Source organism: Denticeps clupeoides, chromosome 1 (genome assembly GCF_900700375.1).
Source record: "Denticeps clupeoides chromosome 1, fDenClu1.1, whole genome shotgun sequence".
NCBI lineage: Eukaryota > Metazoa > Chordata > Actinopteri > Clupeiformes > Denticipitidae > Denticeps > Denticeps clupeoides.
Genome location: NC_041707.1, coordinates 40,245,541 through 40,266,746, shown reverse-complemented (window position 1 = coordinate 40,266,746; position 21,206 = coordinate 40,245,541). Strand labels below are relative to the sequence as shown.

Genomic DNA, 21,206 nt, shown 5'->3' with positions numbered 1-21,206 from the left:
TTCCCACCCAGGGTGTGGCGTCCGCGAGTACTAGGGTAGGAGGATCTGCGCGTCGCGGTACTTGTCTCCGCTCATTTTCCTCCGCACTCCTGAGGTTAACCGGTATCGGGTGTGCTTGACTGAGGTTAATGGTTCCCCTATAAAAACCCACCTGATCCAGAACTCATCCACCAACACACGTACTGGGCTGTGTTGGTTCTGCTTGTAAAGACTGCCAGGAGTTAACATATAAAACCAAAATTTTATTTGTTAAATACTCAAATGAATATCAAATCACCCTCATGGAATTTCAGTTCTGCAGATCTACACTCCAGCCTCTTCTCCACAGCTAATGAATGTGGGTATTGGTTTATATAGAGATACATATAACATAACGTAATGTAAATACATATTTATACATTTTTCCTGATAATCTTACTATCATAGAAATTCCAGAAATCTTGAAAAATATTTATTTGTGCGCAGATAAAGAGAAATTACACTGTTTTGTTACATTTAATTACATTAAAATAATGAATAAAGAAAATACAAGGTTTCAAAACAATCTTTCACTGTATTTCTTAATAATTTACAGCCTTGGTTTGTCTAAGTTTGAAAGACACAAGTTCAGTTCAAATATCCAGATACATTTAGAAAAAGTAATTTCCATGAAAATCCAAGAATAGACAGTAATATACAGTGCTGGCCAGTGGCGTAGGCGTTTTAGGCAAATAATATAGGAATGAAGGAAGAAAAAGAAATTAAGATTTAAAAAATTTGTTGGAAATAATGTGTCTTAATATGCAAAGAACAAGACCACATTAATTTATCTGCTTAGCAAAGCATATTAAGTAGTAATAGTAATAATAATGATACAGAACTTTCCTATGAGACCTCAATGGCATTTTATGTAAGAAATTAATGTGATTACCTAAACCTTCCTCTTTTACATTAAACACATGTAATAAAATTATATACAATACAGACTTGATTCATTTTTAGCCTGTCTGCCACTCCGGGTCCGGATTTCGGACCAGAGTTTCATGTTAGTCCTGTGTTAATGTTTCCTGATTGTGTTCACCTGTTTATGATATTATAAAGCTGCCCTGTTTGTGTCTGCTCACTGTCGGGTCATTGTTTGGTGGTGTCTCCATTGTCCTGGCCACCATGTATGAAACCCCTGTATTGTGACCACTGGTTGTGCAGCCCTTTTGCAAAGTCTTTTACTGAGCTGTGGAGGCATTTTGAGCACTCATCTTTGAAGGATTGTTGTGCTTCAGCCACACTGGAGGGTTTTCGAGCATGAACTGCCCTTTTAAGGTCATGCCACAGCATCTCAAACTTTGACTAGGCCATTCCAAAGTGTTAGTCAGTTCCTCTTTACACTATAAAAAGTTAATTTGCTAAAAGTTAGTTGAATTAATGTTATTCAGTAAAATGAAGTAATAAGTGTAAGTTTGGGAAATCAATGAAGACATTTTTGTTCATGATGCCACGGTTCGTAAATGAAAAGTTTTTTGCTTATAAATCTGTAGTTAATTATGCTTTTATACTATTGTGAAAAAGACACTTGGATAACATTTAATATTAACATTTAGAAACTCACTATGACTAAGGGCAGCTGGATTTCTAATACATCAAGGTAATATCAAGGTTTTGTGATTTTAAAATGTTGCCAATAAGCCTATTACAATGAATATCACTGGAAAATCTTTTAGTTGAACTATTCTACCCAGGTAGAATGTATTCTACCTTATAATACATAAATTAGTTGACCAAACTCAGTAATTCATGTCGGTAGAACTTTAGTAGGTAACTTAGTTAACTGGAAAATATAGTTAAGCAAGTTCTTTTCAGCTTGAGGTCACGGACAGATGGCCGAACATTCTCCTTTTTCTTTTGGTAGACAGCAGAATTCCTGGCTCCATTTATGCTTCCAGGTCCTGAAGCAACAAAACAGCCCCAGACCATCACACCACCACCACTTACTGTTGTTGTCATGTTCTTTTTATAAAACGCAGTGTTCTTTTTTTACGCCAGATGTAACGGGACACACACCTTCCAAAGAGTTTAACCTTCCTCTTGTCAGTCCACAGGGTATTTTCCAAATCAACCAGTGCAACCCCCCCCCCCCCCCCCCCCCCCCCCCTGTCACAGTCCTGGGGCGCTGGGATCTGTAACACACCTCGTATACTCCGACCCTCCAGTACTGCTCGCCTGGTCCCTCCATCTCTGAAGGTACGAGGAAGACGCTCATCTAGACTCTTCTCCGTCTTGGCCCCTCGGTGGTGGAATGAACTTCCCCTCGAGGTCAGAACATCACAGTTGCTGAGCATTTTCATTTCAATGGAAGCTTTAGATGTTCCTCTTGAGAGAATATTTAGATTAGCTTGTAATTTTCTTATAGTCTGATTATGCAAGAAAAACTACAACTGAGTGAATAAAACGATTGTTTTCATGGTTTAGTTATAGTGAACCAGAATTGATCACTTCATTGATCTGGATCAAGGAATCTGCCAAATGTAAATATAATGTGCATTTTTATTTTTATTTCAATATACATTGAAACAGGAATAATTAAAATACATTTCCATTCAAATACAATGTACAGTGCATCCTTTTGTTTAGAGCTTTGGAATTTAGTTTGTGTAACAATTTCTCAAGAGTTTTCACTGCCACAAAAAAAAGAACATTTTACTTCAGCTGGATGCAATTCTGTTTTCAAATTCTGGACTTCAGCTACACATGCGCACGGCAAATGCTACCCTGCATACATGAAAAAAGCCAAATAAATGTTCACCAGAACAAATTACAATGAATTTTATGGAATATTCTTTAAAACAAGCTTTGCTGTTCATCTCATTAAGGATCTACAGTTAGGATAGTCGGGAGGAAATGTTCTAAAAGCTGAAATGTTTTTTGTAATTGTTTATGTCGAAGAAGGAAAGAAGCAACGCATAATAAATCAGGCAGTTTTGGACTTGGATATGAGCTTTGACAGTTTTTTATGTCCCTTTAATCCATGTTTGGTCACGTCTATGGTTGCTGCCGCTGCGTTATCTATTACTTCGGTTAAACTCTCTGTGCCATCAACAGCACTGGCTCCAACAACTCCTCCAACAAGTCCTCCAACTACAGCAGGTAAGACAAACAATGGACCAGTAACTATTCCTAACACTGCTGGTGTTAGACCCAGTAATGCACCCAGGAGCGATCCTACTGTAAAACCAGCTGCTTTCTTCAACATTTTACACAACACATTCGCCTTGGCCTTCTCTCTGCTTCCAGCTGATGTCAGGGTCCCATTACTCTCCTGGACAATTCTCTTCTCTTCCTCCTGGATTCTTCTCTCAACCTCCTGCAGCATCTCGTTGGTGTAGCAGCCTTCTCCATTCTGTTCCACCACCTGTTCTATGGTGTTGAGCAGCTTCTCCACCTGAACTTTGTTACTTCTGTATTCATGCTGGTCCTGGTTCCAGTATTTGTTGTCGATCACAAGGGCTCGACCTCCACATCTCTGCACAAGCATCTTCAGCTCATTGTTCTCTTCCACAAAATCATCAATGGTCTGATCTTCATCTAGCTGGTCACCATGAGTGAAGAGCACCAAACTGTACTTTAGAGCATCTTCACCAAACGATTCTGTAATCTTCTTCATCACTTCTATCTCTTGTTTTGTGTATCTGTCCACTTTTAGCACAATGATGAAGGCGTGAAGTCCAGCAGAACATTCAGTCATGCACTTCATTATCTCAGACTTTAACTCTTCATCAGGGATATGAGTGTCAAAAAATCCCGGAGTATCAATCACTGAAATGACTTTTCCATTGATCTTCTCCTGTTTTATCTGAGTACCATGGTTTGCAGAGCTGGGACCGCCTTTTACAGTGAAGCCCAGTTTGGTGTCTTTGCCCAGGATGGTGTTTCCAGTGCTGCTTTTACCCTGTCCAGTTTTACCAAGCAGCACGATCCTCCGTTCCTCAGCTAATAAACAGGAAACAGACAGACACAAGTTCAGGGACATGATGACAGCAGGTAATGAAGTCATTGTCATTGTGATACACAGCACAGCACACGATGACACAACCAGTGTGGTTAAGAGTGTGTGGGGACAGTGCTTTTGCTCAGTGGCATAATATGTGTTAGTAAGTGACCCATTATGTCCAATCTTAAAAAAGAACCGATTATGAAGAATAGTTTTATGTATTAATCAAAGCAATGACAACATTTCAGGACAGTGGTGGTGGCCTGGGGGGTAAGAAAGTGGGCTCATATCTAAAGGCTTTCGGGTTCGAATGCCGATCTGCCAAGGTGCCACTGAGGTGCCACTGAGCAAAGCACCGTCCCCACACACTGCTCCCCGGGCGCCTGTCACTGTGTCCACTGCTCACCAAGGGTGATGGTTAAATACAGAGGACACATTACAGATTCATCTTCTTGTTTCCGTCAAACACACCTTGAAGGATCGCAGAAAAATGATAGATAGGTACTTACTCATGGTTGGGTTTGATGCTCGGTCTGAAAACACTGAAGTGCTGCTGCAGAGCGAACTGAGTCTGTGTGAAGGAAGAAAGTGAGGCTCACACCTCAACTTCCTGGAACGCCCCACGCTCAAGATGCTTCTTCAAACATTAAACCAGACAAAAGCTGAAATGGAAAGATCTCAAGGATGCGTGTGGCAGCGGGGGAGGTTGAGAATGGGCGAAGAAAGTGGTCGTAACTCCAAATAATGATTGTTTTAATCATTTAAGGGTGGTAGTAGCCTAGTGGGTAAAACACTCGCCTATGAACCAGAAGACCCAGGTTTAAACCCCATCGTGTCCCTGAGCAGGACACTTAACCCTGAGTGTCTCCAGGGGGGGACTGTCCCTGTAACTACTGGTTGTAAGTCGCTCTGGATAAGGGCGTCTGGTAAATGCTGTAAATGTAGATGTAAATTTACCTATTACAAAATGATACGAGCAGCATAAGTAATTTTTTTAGAACCATTTCCAACTAAATCCCTTTTTATCACGATTAATGGCTCTTGTAGCTATGCAGTAACCGCATAAATACTCCAGGTGATGTAAACTCAGGACTTCCTGCTGTGTGGGTTCCTTTCATTTTCACATATTCTCTCTCTTCTTCTCTGTTGTAAAAAGGCCTGAAGAAGACGGACCACATTTAATAAAAAAATATTAAACGTGATTAAAATAACCTGAAACGATGGAATGAAAGAGACCGGCCATTTTTAATTGTCTTTTAATGAGCAACATAGATTACCTGGTTACCGCAGTAGGAAGGAGGATTGGATTGATTTCCCACACATGTCGTACATGCGCATGATACCAAAGATCGGGGAAGCTGTTTGCATGTTGAACTTTCTGTTGCAGGTTTGAGCATCTGCAGCGTCGCGTTGATGTCGAAGCACTCGAGCCCACGCCGCCAGTGGTTTCCTACCACAGGCCATCAGACATCGGAACGCTCAGGGACCTTCCAGTTTCGACTGGCATGAGCAAATCTCACATGTTTGTTTCATTATTGATAGGTTTTGAGTTTGGAAAGTGCAGTGATCGTTTCTGCTCCTTCGTTTCCCATCTTTACGTCTATGGTCGCTGCTGCTGCCTTGCTTGCTGCTCCGTGCCATCAACAGCTTGAGCACCAACATGCCCTCCAACTACGACAGGTACTGCACCCACTGGGCCTGCAACAGCACGAATCGCTCTGAAGTAGAGTGATATTGCACATGCTAAAAAAGGCACCCATTGTCACGGTCCTGGTGTGGGACCAGAACGTGAGCGCGTGTTTGAAGAAACGAGAAACCCCGTTGCGATTGGACGGGGGTTTCATGTGTGAACGAGAGCCGGCGTGAGCCGCAACTCCACATGGATGCTGTCGTCCACGTTCTAGGTTGAATCGGGGAAGGGACAGGATGAGAGGGAAGAGTGGAGCGGTGAGGAGACGAGCAGGATTGAGAGTTTAGAAAGTGAGAGTGAAGTGATTGTCACATGTGATACACAGCAGCACAGCACTCGGTGACACATCAAAATTTGTCCTCTGCAGTTAAACCATCACCCTTGGTGAGCAGTGGGCAGCCATGACAGGCGCCCGGGGAGCAGTGTGTGGGGACGGTGCTTTGCTCAGTGGCACCTTGGCGGGGCCACGTCCTTAACCGCCAGGCCACCACTGTCCCAGATGGAGACGGAGAAGGAGCCGAGTCGAGTTGACGAATGCTAATCAAAGACTGAGCCGCTGGCAGTGGCCATCTTGCCAATTTACAGGAGTCACGTAACCTCATCTCCGTGTTGCTCCCGGTCACATGGATGGAATCAGATCCATCCATGTGAAAGACCAGCTGCACTTTATTCAAAGTCTCCTTGGCCTTCTCTCGGATTTGACCCAGAGTCAGGGTCCCGGTGCTTTCATGTCTAATTCTCTTCTCATCCTCCTGAATTCTTCTCTCAACATCCTGCAGCATCTCGTTGGTGTAGCAGCCTCCGCCGTTCTGTTCCACCACCTGTTCTATGGTGTTGAGCAGCTTCTCCACCTGAATTCATGTTACTTCTGTATTCATGCTGCTGCTGGTTCCAGTATTTCTTGTCGATCACATGTGCCCCTACTTTTGATGCACACCAATTTGCCTGCTTGGCTAACAGGTCTACAGAGGATGCTGTAGCTGTTGCTCTTCATGCTACCCTGTCCCACCTGGAGCACCTGGGGAGCTACACCTCCCCTTATAGACTTTAGCTCTGCTTTTAACACCATCCTCCCTCACAGATTGGTGTGTAAGCCGTCAGATCTGGGACTCCGAAATTCCACCTCTCTCTGGATGAAGGCCTTCCTGACAGAAAGGGTCAGGATGGGCCCTCACATCTCATTTACATTTACATTTACATTTACGGCATTTGGCAGACGCCCTTATCCAGAGCGACTTACAACGTGCTTTCAAGTTACCATCGATGAAGAGATCAATTCCGGTTCACTAGGACCCCAACTATGAATACATCTATTTAATTCACTCTGTTGTAGATTCTGTACACAAAGTTCGACAACAAGAAAATTACAATTTAATCTAAATATTCTCTAAAGAGGAAGGTCTTGAGCTGTCGTTTGAAGGTGCTCAGTGACTGAGCTGTTCTGACCTCGAGGGGAAGTTCATTCCACCACTGAGGGGCCAAGACGGAGAAGAGTCTAGATGAGCGTCTTCCTTTTACCTTCAGAGATGGAGGGACCAGGCGAGCAGTACTGGAGGCTCGTAGTAAACGAGGTGCAGTGCGAGGTGTAATAAGGGCTGTGAGGTAGGATGGTGCTGCTCCATGTTTGGCTTTGTAGGCCAGCATCAGTATTTTGAACCTGATGCGTGCAGCTACTGGGAGCCAGTGAAGGGAACGTAGCAGAGGGGTGGTATGGGAGAATTTGGGAAGGTTGAAGATCAGTCGTGCTGCTGCATTTTGTATGAGTTGAAGAGGTCGGATGGTACATAGTGGTAGACCAGCTAGAAGGGAGTTGCAGTAGTCCAGTCGTGAGATTACTAAGGACTGAACCAGTAGTTGGGTGGCCTGGGTTGACAGGTAAGGGCGGATTCGTCTGATATTGTAGAGAAGGAATCTACATGAGCGGGAAAGATTGCTCATGTGAGTTGAGAATGTAAGAATGGACATCGCGGGAGCCTGCTTTGTCTTGCATAACAGATGTCTGCAGGGGGAAGTGTAACATTCCTGTGTCGACGGTTGTGGGTGAAGAGTCGACACCCCGGTTTTTACATGTCTTTTGTCCGACATCAACGTGCGAAGTATCAGCCGTCAGGACCGCCCACCCTCTTTGTCTTCACCAAATGGGAGGCACCGGGGGCGTGACATCAGAAACAACAGGTTCTGATTGGTCAGTGACAACTTCCTGTAGGCCAGTGACAACTTCCTGTAGGCCAGTGACAACTTCCTGTAGGCCAGGGGTATAAAAGCCTGCGCACATGTGGAAAATGGGACTCTGGGCTCTCTTGCTCAGAGGTTTTTCCATCGGAAACCGGAAGGTTTCTGAGTCTTTCTCTCCTCCTCTTTTTCACTTCTCCCTCTTTACTCTTTCTTCTCATTTTTACTTTCTCTGTAACCTTGGTACCTTTTTACATTCAATATTCACATGTAACTACAATAATTATTTACCGGTGTTAATAAATTAGAAACTGTTCATTTTTAACCTCTATTGTGCCATGCCTCTTTCTGCCAGGTAACATCAAATTGGAGTGGTTGAATACAGTGCTTTGTGTGGAGGGAGAAAGAGTTTTTTTCTACTCACTCTATTCTCTTCTCCCACACCACATGGTCTTTTTTACAAATGGTGATCCCGACGTGATACCTTTGCTCGGATGTGGATCTGTGACCGTGAGTCTCTTTTATCTGAATTTTACTGCATAGGGAGGAATAGAATCTATGTGCTTTAATTTAAAAAAAAAAGGATCTACATATCCTAAAAGCCCGGGACCATAGAAACCGAGGCATTTCTAAATCCAGGTCCACTCCGACAAGGTATAAAATGAACATAGACTAATTACTGTATCACTTACAATGTGGCATGTAGATATGGCTGGCACAATAGATGAACCCACAAACCAAACTGTAACCAGTAATAACCAGGATTTGTGACATTTTAGATTACCGGTATTACATTGAACATCATAAACCATGTCCCACGGTGAACAATTTGATAAGAACTGATCAGGGATTGGAAATTGCACTGTTAAAATTAATTGTTTTTATTTTAAATTCATGTTCAGAGTTGGTTGTCTATTGTTACGCCAAGGTTGCGGGCTGTTGCAGAAGGAGAGAGCTGCGAGTTGTCTAGGTAAATAGCAAGATCCTGATGTGGTGAAGAATCTGCTGGAATGAATATTAGTTCAGTTTTGGTGGGATTGAGTTGGAGGTGATGGGCTGCCATCCAAGACGAGATGTCTGTTAGACATGCAGAGATTTTGGAAGCAGCATGAAGATCAGAGGGGGGAAAGGAGAAGAGGAGTTGTGTGTCGTCAGCATAGCAGTGGTAGGATAATCCATGTGAGGAAATGACCTCACCAAGTGATCTCGTGTAGAGGGAGAAAAGGAGAGGACCTAGCACCGAGCCTTGAGGGACACCAGTGGAGAGTCTACGTGAGGTAGAGGTGGATCCTTTCCAAGTCACTTGGTAAGATCGCTCATCAAGGTAGGAAGCAAACCACTGCCATGCTGAGCCCCGAATTCCAAGCCTCTTCAGGATTGACAAGAGAGTCTTGTGGTTAACGGTGTCAAATGCAGCAGATAGGTCGAGGAGAATAAGAACTGATGACAGTTTTGCCAATCTGGCTGCATGTAGCTGCTCGGTAACCGCCAAAAGGGCAGTCTCGGTGGAATGAGTTGTTCTGAAGCCAGACTGGTTAGGATCCAGGAGGTTGTTCTGTGATAAATGGAGTGATAGCTGGTTGTAGACACAGCGCTTAAGGATTTTGGATAGAAATGAGAGGAGGGAAACTGGTCTGTAATTGTTAATGTCTGTAGGATCAGCAGTGGGTTTCTTTAGGATTGGAAGAACCCTGGCTGTTTTGAAGGCGGATGGTACGTGGCCAGATGAGATTGAGCTGTTTATGATATAAGAAATGAAAGGGATGAGGTCAGGGGAGATAGTTTGAAGCATTGCAGAAGGTATTGGATCTAGTGGACAGGTGGTTGGGTTGCCTGTGGATATAATCTGAATGATTTCATCAGATGTGATCTTAGAAAATTGATTTAGAGTAGTTGTCGAATTTTCAGAGGGAAGAGTAGGATTAGTGGTGGAGAATGTCTCACAGATTTTTTCAATCTTCCCTGTGAAGAAGTTGGCAAAATCATCAGCTGTTAATGAAGTTGGGGCAGGGGGAGTCGGGGGGTTGAGTAGGGATAAGAAGATGTTGTGGAGTTTTTGAGGGTTGTGGGCAGAGGCTTCTAGTTTTGCTTTGTGGGGCTTAATTCTGGAGGAGATGAGTCTTCCTAAAGGCACGAGGTGGATCTGCTGTCAGTGTGGAGCACAGACAATACCCTGCTCACGAACACACCAAAGACCAAGGAGACTGTTGCGGATTTCAGGAAGAGGAAAACAGAAACCAAATCGGTGGGGACAGTGATGGGGAGGGTGTTCACGAAGGACCTGTCCTGGGCTGTGAACTCAACAGAGCTGGTAAAGAAGGTTTTTAAAGTCTTTAAAGAGACTGCTGGTGTCCTTCTACCGCTGTTGCATTGAGAGCTTCCTGTGCTGAGGCCTCTGCGTGTGGTTTTCTAGCTGCAGGAAATCATGGCTGTTCTTTACCCGCTCTGGACGAGCTGCACAGCTCTCGCTGCCTCAAGAGAGCATACAACATCTCAAAGGACTCCTCACATCCCGATCATGACCTGTTCCGGAGCATTCAGGAGCGTTGAAAACCAGGAGAAACAGACTAAACAACAGCTTCTACCCTGTTGTCATCAGGACATGTAATGTGCTGTTAACATTGGCATGTTTATTGTTTCAATTTGTGTTGCATTTATTACAAAAAAACGAAATATGTCACTTGTCTCTTGCGCCGTCCATTCAATTCAAAGAACTTTATTAGTCCCTGACGGGCAATATAGTTCCATCAGTCATAACACGTAAGTGATTTTTCTTAAATTAACACTACAACAGATTTAAGCAATCATCAAGTTCATTTTATTGGAACAGGACATTTCAGCTGCACTGACAATGAAGAATAATGATAGAAGCCGAAATTGGCTTCTATCCAGTCAAATCCCTCTAGTATACATCACTGTCATTGGAATAACCAATCACATCATGTGAATCAGGCTGTGAAAGAAACACACATCATCGGGATTAAAGCAGAGCAGATGTGTTAGTGAGGTGTTACGTTATCATTATTTTTTTTTCCCATTGAAATGAACAAGTTCATCTTAGATTTAGATCAGATTTTGGGGCACTAAAGATGACCAACAAAAAAATTTAATCTAGTTGAACGTATTTATCTCCTATTTGTTCTGTATGTCATGGCCAGGCACTGCGATTGGGCATTGATCACTCGTGGCTGAATCTGATTAAACGAGAGTGATCAGGCTTTTAAATGGAAGTGGACACGCTTAACGTGGCCTCACTTTAAGGTGTTCTGAAGAAGCAGTCACGTTGCTAATGGACTTTTGTATTATTTATGTGTATGTGTACACATGTTAAGACCACTGATGTGCTGTGGGATGGGATAATACTGGAAAGATTCTGTTCAAGGTGTTTTGAAAGTAATTATTGCATTTATGTTAAGTAAAACTGTTTTGTACTATTATGAAAATGGTTGTTCAATGGGCTGAAAGCACAAGTATGTGGGTTGATTCTGTAAAAGTGATAGCAGATATTGAACGAATGTAATATTCGAATGTGTATTCCTGTTGAGATTAACCTGTGAGAAGACTGAAAACGTAATGTCATTCAGGAAATGAGAATATGTAAATTGTTTGTAAAGTTGAGTGTAAAATCTATTTTTCTTGAGATAAAGAAAATGACTGCACGAGTGAACGATTCCTGCCTGTGTTTTCTCTGTTAAATACAGAAACCGCAGACACAAATACTTTTTTTTAAAATCTGTCACAGTCCCGGGGCGCTGGGATCTGTAACACACCTCGTATACTCCGAGCCTCCAGTACTGCTCGCCTGGTCCCTCCATCTCTGAAGGTACGAGGAAGACGCTCATCTAGACTCTTCTCCGTCTTGGCCCCTCGGTGGTGGAATGAACTTCCCCTCGAGGTCAGAACATCACAGTTGCTGAGCATTTTCATTTCAATGGAAGCTTTAGATGTTCCTCTTTAGAGAATATTTATATTAGCTTGTAATTTTCTTATAGTCTGATTATGCAAGAAAAACTACAACTGAGTGAATAAAATGATTGTTTTCATGGTTTAGTTCTAGTGAACCAGAATTGATCACTTCATTGATCTGGATCAGGGAATCTGCCAAATGTAAATATAATGTACATTTTTATTTTTATTTCAATATACATTGAAACAGGAATAATTAAAATACATTTCCATTCAAATACAATGTACAGTGCATCCTTTTGTTTAGAGCTTTGGAATTTAGTTTGTGTAACAATTTCACAAGAATTTTCACTGCCACAAAAAAAAGAACATTTTACTTCAGCTGGATGCAATTCTGTTTTCAAATTCTGGACTTCAGCTACACATGCGCACGGCAAATGCTACCCTGCATACATGAAAAAAGCCAAATAAATGTTCACCAGAACAAATTACAATGAATATTATGGAATATTCTTTAAAACAAGCTTTGCTGTTCATCTCATTAAGGATCTACAGTTAGGATAGTCGGGAGGAAATGTTCTAAAAGCTGTAACAAGTCTGAACAAAATGTTTTTTGTAATTGTTTATGTCGAAGAAGGAAAGAAGCAACGCATAATAAATCAGGCATTTTTGGACTTGGATATGAGCTTTGACAGTTTTTTACCTCCCTTTAATCCATGTTTGGTCACGTCTATGGTTGCTGCCGCTGCCTTATCCATTACTTCGTTTAAACTCTCTGTGCCATCAACAGCACTGGCTCCAACAACTCCTCCAACAAGTCCTCCAACTACAACAGGTAAGACAAACAATGGACCAGTAACTATTCCTAACACTGCTGGTGTTAGACCCAGTAATGCACCCAGGAGCGATCCTACTGTAAAACCAGCTGCTTTCTTCAACATTTTACACAACACATTCACCTTGGCCTTCTCTCTGCTTCCAGCTGATGTCAGGGTCCCATTACTCTCCTGGACAATTCTCTGCTCTTCCTCCTGGATTCTTCTCTCAACCTCCTGCAGCATCTCGTTGGTGTAGCAGCCTCCGCCATTCTGTTCCACCACCTGTTCTATGGTGTTGAGCAGCTTCTCCACCTGAACTTTGTTACTCCTGTATTCATGCTGGTCCTGGTTCCAGTATTTGTTGTCGATCACATGGGCTCGACCTCCACACTTCTGCACGAGCATCTTCAGCTCATTGTTCTCTTCCACAAAATCATCAATGGTCTGATCTTCATCTAGCTGGTCACCATGAGTGAAGAGAACCAAACTGTACTTTAGAGCATTCTCACCAAACGATTTGGTGATCATCTTCACCACTTCTATCTCTTGTTTTGTGTATCTGTCCACTTTTAGCACAATGATGAAGGCGTGAAGTCCAGCAGAACATTCAGTCATGCACTTCATTATCTCATACTTTAACTCTTCATCAGGGAGATGAGTGTCAAAAAATCCAGGAGTATCAATCACTGAAATGACTTTTCCATTGATCTTCTCCTGTTTTATCTGAGTACCATGGTTTGCAGAGCTGGGACCGCCTTTTACAGTGAAGCCCAGTTTGGTGTCTTTGCCCAGGATGGTGTTTCCAGTGCTGCGTTTACCCTGTCCAGTTTTACCAAGCAGCACGATCCTCCGTTCCTCAGCTAATAAACAGGAAACAGACAGACACAAGTTCAGGGACATGATGACAGCAGGTAATGAAGTCATTGTCATTGTGATACACAGCACAGCACACGATGACACAACCAGTGTGGTTAAGAGTGTGTGGGGACAGTGCTTTTGCTCAGTGGCATAATATACATTTACATTTACAGCATTTTTCAGACGCCCTTATCCAGAGCGACTTACAATCAGTAGTTACAGGGACAGTCCCCCCCTGGAGCAACTTAGGGTTAAGTGTCTTGCTCAGGGACACAATGGTAGTAAGTGAGATTTGAACCCGGGTCTTCTGGTTCATAGGCGAGTGTGTTACCCACTAGGCTACTACCACCCTACTAATATGTGTTAGTAAGTGACCCATTTTGTCCAATCTTAAAAAAGAACTGATTATGAAGAATAGTTTTATGTATTAATCAAATCAATGACAACATTTCAGGACAGTGGTGGTGACCTGGGGTGTAAGAAAGTGGGCTCATATCTAAAGGGTTTCGGGTTCGAATGCCGATCTGCCAAGGTGCCACTGAGCAAAGCACCGTCCCCACACACTGCTCCCCGGGTGTCCACTGCTCACCAAGGGTGATGGTTAAATACAGAGGACACCTTACAGATTCATCCGTCAAGCACACCTTGAAGGATCGCAGAAAAATGATAGATAGGTACTTACTCATGGTTGGGTTTGATGCTCGGTCTGAAAACACTGAAGTGCTGCTGCAGAGCGAACTGAGTCTGTGTGAAGGAAGAAAGTGAGGCTCACACCTCAACTTCCTGGAACGCCCCACGCTCAAGATGCTTCTTCAAACATTAAACCAGACAAAAGCTGAAATGGAAAGATCTCAAGGATGCGTGTGGCAGCGGGGGAGGTTGAGAATGGGCGAAGAAAGTGGTCGTAACTCCAAATAATGATTGTTTTAATCATTTAAGGGTGGTAGTAGCCTAGTGGGTAAAACACTCGCCTATGAACCAGAAGACCCAGGTTTAAACCCCATCGTGTCCCTGAGCAGGACACTTAACCCTGAGTGTCTCCAGGGGGGGGACTGTCCCTGTAACTACTGGTTGTAAGTCGCTCTGGATAAGGGCGTCTGGTAAATGCTGTAAATGTAGATGTAAATTTACCTATTACACAATGATACGAGCAGCATAAGTAATTTTTTTAGAACCATTTCCAACTAAATCCCTTTTTATCACGATTAATGGCTCTTGTAGCTATGCAGTAACCGCATAAATACTCCAGGTGATGTAAACTCAGGACTTCCTGCTGTGTGGGTTCCTTTCATTTTCACACATTCTCTCTCTTCTTCTCTGTTGTAAAAAGGCCTGAAGAAGACGGACCACATTTAATAAAAAAATATTAAACGTGATTAAAATAACCTGAAACGATGGAATGAAAGAGACCGGCCATTTTTAATTGTCTTTTAATGAGCAACATAGATTACCTGGTTACCGCAGTAGGAAGGAGGATTGGATTGATTTCCCACACATGTCGTACATGCGCATGATACCAAAGATCGGGGAAGCTGTTTGCATGTTGAACTTTCTGTTGCAGGTTTGAGCATCTGCAGCGTCGCGTTGATGCCGAAGCACTCGAGCCCACGCCGCCAGTGGTTTCCTACCACAGGCCATCAGACATCGGAACGCTCAGGGACCTTCCAGTTTCGACTGGCATGAGCAAATCTCACATGTTTGTTTCATTATTGATAGGTTTTGAGTTTGGAAAGTGCAGTGATCGTTTCTGCTCCTTCGTTTCCCATCTTTACGTCTATGGTCGCTGCTGCTGCCTTGCTTGCTGCTCCGTGCCATCAACAGCTTGAGCACCAACATGCCCTCCAACTACGACAGGTACTGCACCCACTGGGCCTGCAACAGCACGAATCGCTCTGAAGTAGAGTGATATTGCACATGCTAAAAAAGGCACCCATTGTCACGGTCCTGGTGTGGGACCAGAACGTGAGCGCGTGTTTGAAGAAACGAGAAACCCCGTTGCGATTGGACGGGGGTTTCATGTGTGAACGAGAGCCGGCGTGAGCCGCAACTCCACATGGATGCTGTCGTCCACGTTCTAGGTTGAATCGGGGAAGGGACAGGATGAGAGGGAAGAGTGGAGCGGTGAGGAGACGAGCAGGATTGAGAGTTTAGAAAGTGAGAGTGAAGTGATTGTCACATGTGATACACAGCAGCACAGCACTCGGTGACACATCAAAATTTGTCCTCTGCAGTTAAACCATCACCCTTGGTGAGCAGTGGGCAGCCATGACAGGCGCCCGGGGAGCAGTGTGTGGGGACGGTGCTTTGCTCAGTGGCACCTTGGCGGGGCCACGTCCTTAACCGCCAGGCCACCACTGTCCCAGATGGAGACGGAGAAGGAGCCGAGTCGAGTTGACGAATGCTAATCAAAGACTGAGCCGCTGGCAGGAGTCACGTAACCTCATCTCCGTGTTGCTCCCGGTCACATGGATGGAATCATGTGACACCCATGAGCATTCCTACTGAAAGACCAGCTGCACTTTATTCAAAGTCTCCTTGGCCTTCTCTTGGATTTGACCCAGAGTCAGGGTCCCGGTGCTTTCATGTCTAATTCTCTTCTCATCCTCCTGAATTCTTCTCTCAACATCCTGCAGCATCTCGTTGGTGTAGAAGCCTCCGCCGTTCTGTTCCACCACCTGCTCTATGGTGATGAGCAGCTTCTCCACCTGAATTCATGTTACTTCTGTATTCATGCTGCTGCTGGTTCCAGTATTTCTTGTCGATCACATGTGCTCCTACTTTTGATGCACACCAATTTGCCTGCTTGGCTAACAGGTCTACAGAGGATGCTGTAGCTGTTGCTCTTCATGCTACCCTGTCCCACCTGGAGCACCTGGGGAGCTACACCTCCCCTTATAGACTTTAGCTCTGCTTTTAACACCATCCTCCCTCACAGATTGGTGTGTAAGCCGTCAGATCTGGGACTCCCAAATTCCACCTCTCTCTGGATGAAGGCCTTCCTGACAGAAAGGGTCATGATGGGCCCTCACATCTCCTCGGTCATCAGCGTCAGCACTGGCTCTCCTCAGGGCTGTGTGCCAAGCCCACAACAGCAACATCGTTGTGTCAAATTTGCAGATGACACCACTGAGGTGGGGCTTAATTCTGGAGGAGATGAGTCTTCCTACAGGCACGAGGTGGATCTGCTGTCAGTGTGGAGCACAGACAATAACCTGCTCACAAACACACCAAAGACCAAGGAGACTGTTGCGGATTTCAGGAAGAGGAAAACAGAAACCAAACCACTTTACATCGGTGGGGACGGTGATGCGGAGGGTGTTCACGAAGGACCTATCCTGGGCTGTGAACTCAACAGAGCTGGTGAAGAAGGTTTTTAAAGTCTTTAAAGAGACTGCTGGTGTCCTTCTACCGCTGTTGCATTGAGAGCTTCCTGTGCTGAGGCCTCTGCGTGTGGTTTTCTAGCTGCAGGAAATCATGGCTGTTCTTTACCCGCTCTGGACGAGCTGCACAGCTCTCGCTGCCTCAAGAGAGCATACAACATCTCAAAGGACTCCTCACATCCCGATCATGACCTGTTCCGGAGCATTCAGGAGCGTTGAAAACCAGGAGAAACAGACTAAACAACAGCTTCTACCCTGTTGTCATCAGGACATGTAATGTACAGTTAACATTGGCATGTTTATTGTTTCAATTTGTGTTGCATTTATTATAAAAAAACGAAATATGTCACTTGTCTATGGCGCCGTCCATTCAATTCAAAGAACTTTATTTGTCCCCGACGGGCAATATAGTTCCATCAGTCATAACACGTAAGTGATTTTTCTTAAATTAACACTACAACAGATTTAAGGAATCATCAAGTTCATTTTATTGGAACAGGACATTTCAGCTGCACTGACAATGAAGAATAATGAGCCGCTCCCAGATTCCACATCTATCCTACATCACAATGCGCTGGAGGCCTTCATGAATGCATTGGTTTGTGAAGAAATTGGCTTCTATCCAGTCAAATCCCTCTAGTATACATCACTGTCATTGGAATAACCAATCACATCATGTGAATCAGGCTGTGGAAGAAACACACATCATCGGGATTAAAGCAGAGCAGATGTGTTAGTGAGGTGTTACGTTATCATTATTTTTTTTCCCATTGAAATGAACAAGTTCATCTTAGATTTAGATCAGATTTTGGGGCACTAAAGATGACCAACAAAAAATTTTAATCTAGTTGAACGTATTTATCTCCTATTTGTTCTGTATGTCATGGCCAGGCACTGCGATTGGGCATTGATCACTCGTGGCTGAATCTGATTAAACGAGAGTGATCAGGCTTTTATATGGAAGTTCCTGCACTGACGTGGACACGCTTAACGTGGCCTCACTTTAAGGTGTTCTGAAGAAGCAGTCACGTTGCTAATGGACTTTTGTATTATTTATGTGTATGTGTACACATGTTAAGACCACTGATGTTCTGTGGGATGGGAAAATACTGGAAAGATTCTGTTCAAGGTGTTTTGAAAGTAATTATTGCATTTATGTTAAGTAAAACTGTTTTGTACTATTATGAAAATGGTTGTTCAATGGGCTGAAAGCACAAGTATGTGGGTTGATTCTGTAAAAGTGATAGCAGATATTGAACGAATGTAATATTCGAATGTGTATTCCTGTTGAGATTAACCTGTGAGAAGACTGAAAACGTTATGTACTTCAGGAAATGAGAATATGTAAATTGTTTGTAAAGTTGAGTGTAAAATCAATTTTTCTTGAGATAAAGAAAATGCCTGCACGAGCGAACAACACTAACGATTCCTGCCTGTGTTTTCTCTGTTAAATACAGAAACCGCAGACACAAATACACTTTTTTTAAATCTGTCACAGTCCCGGGGCGCTGGGATCTGTAACACACCTCGTATACTCCGAGCCTCCAGTACTGCTCGCCTGGTCCCTCCATCTCTGAAGGTACGAGGAAGACGCTCATCTAGACTCTTCTCCGTCTTGGCCCCTCGGTGGTGGAATGAACTTCCCCTCGAGGTCAGAACATCACAGTTGCTGAGCATTTTCATTTCAATGGAAGCTTTAGATGTTCCTCTTTAGAGAATATTTAGATTAGCTTGTAATTTTCTTATAGTCTGATTATGCAAGAAAAACTACAACTGAGTGAATAAAATGATTGTTTTCATGGTTTAGTTCTAGTGAACCAGAATTGATCACTTCATTGATCTGGATCAGGGAATCTGCCAAATGTAAATATAATGTGCGTTTATAATTTTATTTCAATATACATTGAAACAGGAATAATTAAAATACATTTCCATTCAAATACAATGTACAGTGCATCCTTTTGTTTAGAGCTTTGGAATTTAGTTTGTGTAACAATTTCACAAGAATTTTCACTGCCACAAAAAAAAGAACATTTTACTTCAGCTGGATGCAATTCTGTTTTCAAATTCTGGACTTCAGCTACACATGCGCACGGCAAATGCTACCCTGCATACATGAAAAAAGACAAATAAATGTTCACCAGAACAAATTCCAATGAATTTTATGGAATATTCTTTAAAACAAGCTTTGCTGTTCATCTCATTAAGGATCTACAGTTAGGATAGTCGGGAGGAAATGTTCTAAAAGCTGTAACAAGTCTGAACAAAATGTTTTTTGTAATTGTTTATGTCGAAGAAGGAAAGAAGCAACGCATAATAAATCAGGCATTTTTGGACTTGGATATGAGCTTTGACAGTTTTTTATGTCCCTTTAATCCATGTTTGGTCACGTCTATGGTTGCTGCCGCTACCTTATCTATTAATTCGTTTAAACTCTCTGTGCCATCAACAGCACTGGCTCCAACAACTCCTCCAACAAGTCCTCCAACTACAGCAGGTAAGACAAACAATGGACCAGTAACTATTCCTAACACTGCTGGTGTTAGACCCAGTAATGCACCCAGGAGCGATCCTACTGTAAAACCAGCTGCTTTCTTCAACATTTTACACAACACATTCGCCTTGGCCTTCTCTCTTCTTCCAGCTGATGTCAGGGTCCCATTACTCTCCTGGACAATTCTCTTCTCTTCCTCCTGGATGCTTTTCTCAACCTCCTGCAGCATCTCGTTGGTGTAGCAGCCTCCGCCATTCTGTTCCACCACCTGTTCTATGGTGTTGAGCAGCTTCTCCACCTGAACTTTGTTACTCCTGTATTCATGCTGGTCCTGGTTCCAGTATTTGTTGTCAATCACAAGGGCTCGACCTCCACACTTCTGCACGAGCATCTTCAGCTCATTGTTCTCTTCCACAAAATCATCAATGGTCTGATCTTCATCTAGCTGGTCACCATGAGTGAAGAGAACCAAACTGTACTTTAGAGCATTTTCACCAAACGATTCTGTGATCTTCTTCATCACTTCTATCTCTTGTTTTGTGTATCTGTCCACTTTTAGCACAATGATGAAGGCGTGAAGTCCAGCAGAACATTCAGTGATGCACTTCACTATCTCAGACTTTAACTCTTCATCAGGGATATGAGTGTCAAAAAATCCCGGAGTATCAATCACTGAAATGTCTTTTCCATTGATCTTCTCCTGTTTTATCTGAGTACCATGGTTTGCAGAGCTGGGACCGCCTTTTACAGTGAAGCCCAGTTTGGTGTCTTTGCCCAGGATGGTGTTTCCAGTGCTGCTTTTACCCTGTCCAGTTTTACCAAGCAGCACGATCCTCCGTTCCTCAGCTAATAAACAGGAAACAGACAGACACAAGTTCAGGGACATGATGACAGCAGGTATGAAGTGGAAGTGAAGTCATTGTCATTGTGATACACAGCACAGCACACGATGACACAACCAGTGTGGTTAAGAGTGTGTGGGGACAGTGCTTTTGCTCAGTGGCATAATATGTGTTAGTAAGTGACCCATTTTGTCCAATCTTAAAAAAGAACCGATTATGAAGAATAGTTTTATGTATTAATCAAAGCAATGAAAACATTTCAGGACAGTGGTGGTGACCTGGGGTGTAAGAAAGTGGGCTCATATCTAAAGGGTTTCGGGTTCGAATGCCGATCTGCCAAGGTGCCACTAAGGTGCCACTGAGCAAAGCACCGTCCCCACACACTGCTCCCCGGGTGTCCACTGCTCACCAAGGGTGATGGTTAAATACAGAGGACACATTACAGATTCATCCGTCAAGCACACCTTGAAGGTTCGCAGAAAAATGATAGATAGGTACTTACTCATGGTTGGGTTTGATGCTCGGTCTGAAAACACTGAAGTGCTGCTGCAGAGCGAAGTGAGTCTGTGTGAAGGAAGAAAGTGAGGCTCACACCTCAACTTCCTGGAACGCCCCACGCTCAAGATGCTTCTTCAAACATTAAACCAGACAAAAGCTGAAATGGAAAGATCTCAAGGATGCGTGTGGCAGCGGGGGGGAGGTTGAGAATGGGCGAAGAAGAAAGTGGTCGTAACTCCAAATAATGATTGTTTTAATCATTTAAGGGTGGTAGTAGCCTAGTGGGTAAAACACTCGCCTATGAACCAGAAGACCCAGGTTTAAACCCCATCGTGTCCCTGAGCAGGACACTTAACCCTGAGTGTCTCCAGGGGGGGACTGTCCCTGTAACTACTGGTTGTAAGTCGCTCTGGATAAGGGCGTCTGGTAAATGCTGTAAATGTAGATGTAAATTTACCTATTACAAAATGATACGAGCAGCATTAGTCATTTTTTTTAGAACCATTTCAACTAAATCCCTTTTTATCACGATTAATGGCTCTTGTAGCTATGCAGTAACCGCATAAATACTCCAGGTGATGTAA

General features: G+C 43.4%; 1 protein-coding gene across 1 annotated transcript; it reads right to left on the bottom strand.

Annotated features, from left to right (window-relative positions):
* Positions 1 to 2,649: 2,649 nt before the first annotated feature.
* Positions 2,650 to 20,677, bottom strand: LOC114787712 (uncharacterized). Its single transcript, XM_028975569.1, has 8 exons — positions 20,627 to 20,677; positions 19,116 to 20,128; positions 15,911 to 16,113; positions 14,091 to 14,218; positions 12,398 to 13,410; positions 6,252 to 6,505; positions 4,474 to 4,601; positions 2,650 to 3,963 (listed from the first exon to the last, which is right to left on the bottom strand). Exons 1-8 carry the CDS (start codon positions 20,628 to 20,630, stop codon positions 2,945 to 2,947), a joined length of 3,762 nt encoding a protein of 1,253 aa, XP_028831402.1. The 5' UTR covers positions 20,631 to 20,677; the 3' UTR covers positions 2,650 to 2,944.
* Positions 20,678 to 21,206: the final 529 nt, after the last annotated feature.

Bases quoted from the DNA above. Each gene is read 5' to 3' on its own strand.
- LOC114787712 (XM_028975569.1), bottom strand. The intron at 4,602-6,251 runs GTTACGTGACTC...TAATGTTTGAAG, and splicing joins GGGAGCAACACGGAGATGAG to AAGCATCTTGAGCGTGGGGC. The intron at 3,964-4,473 runs GTAAGTACCTAT...CCTGTTTATTAG, and splicing joins AGCATCAAACCCAACCATGA to CTGAGGAACGGAGGATCGTG.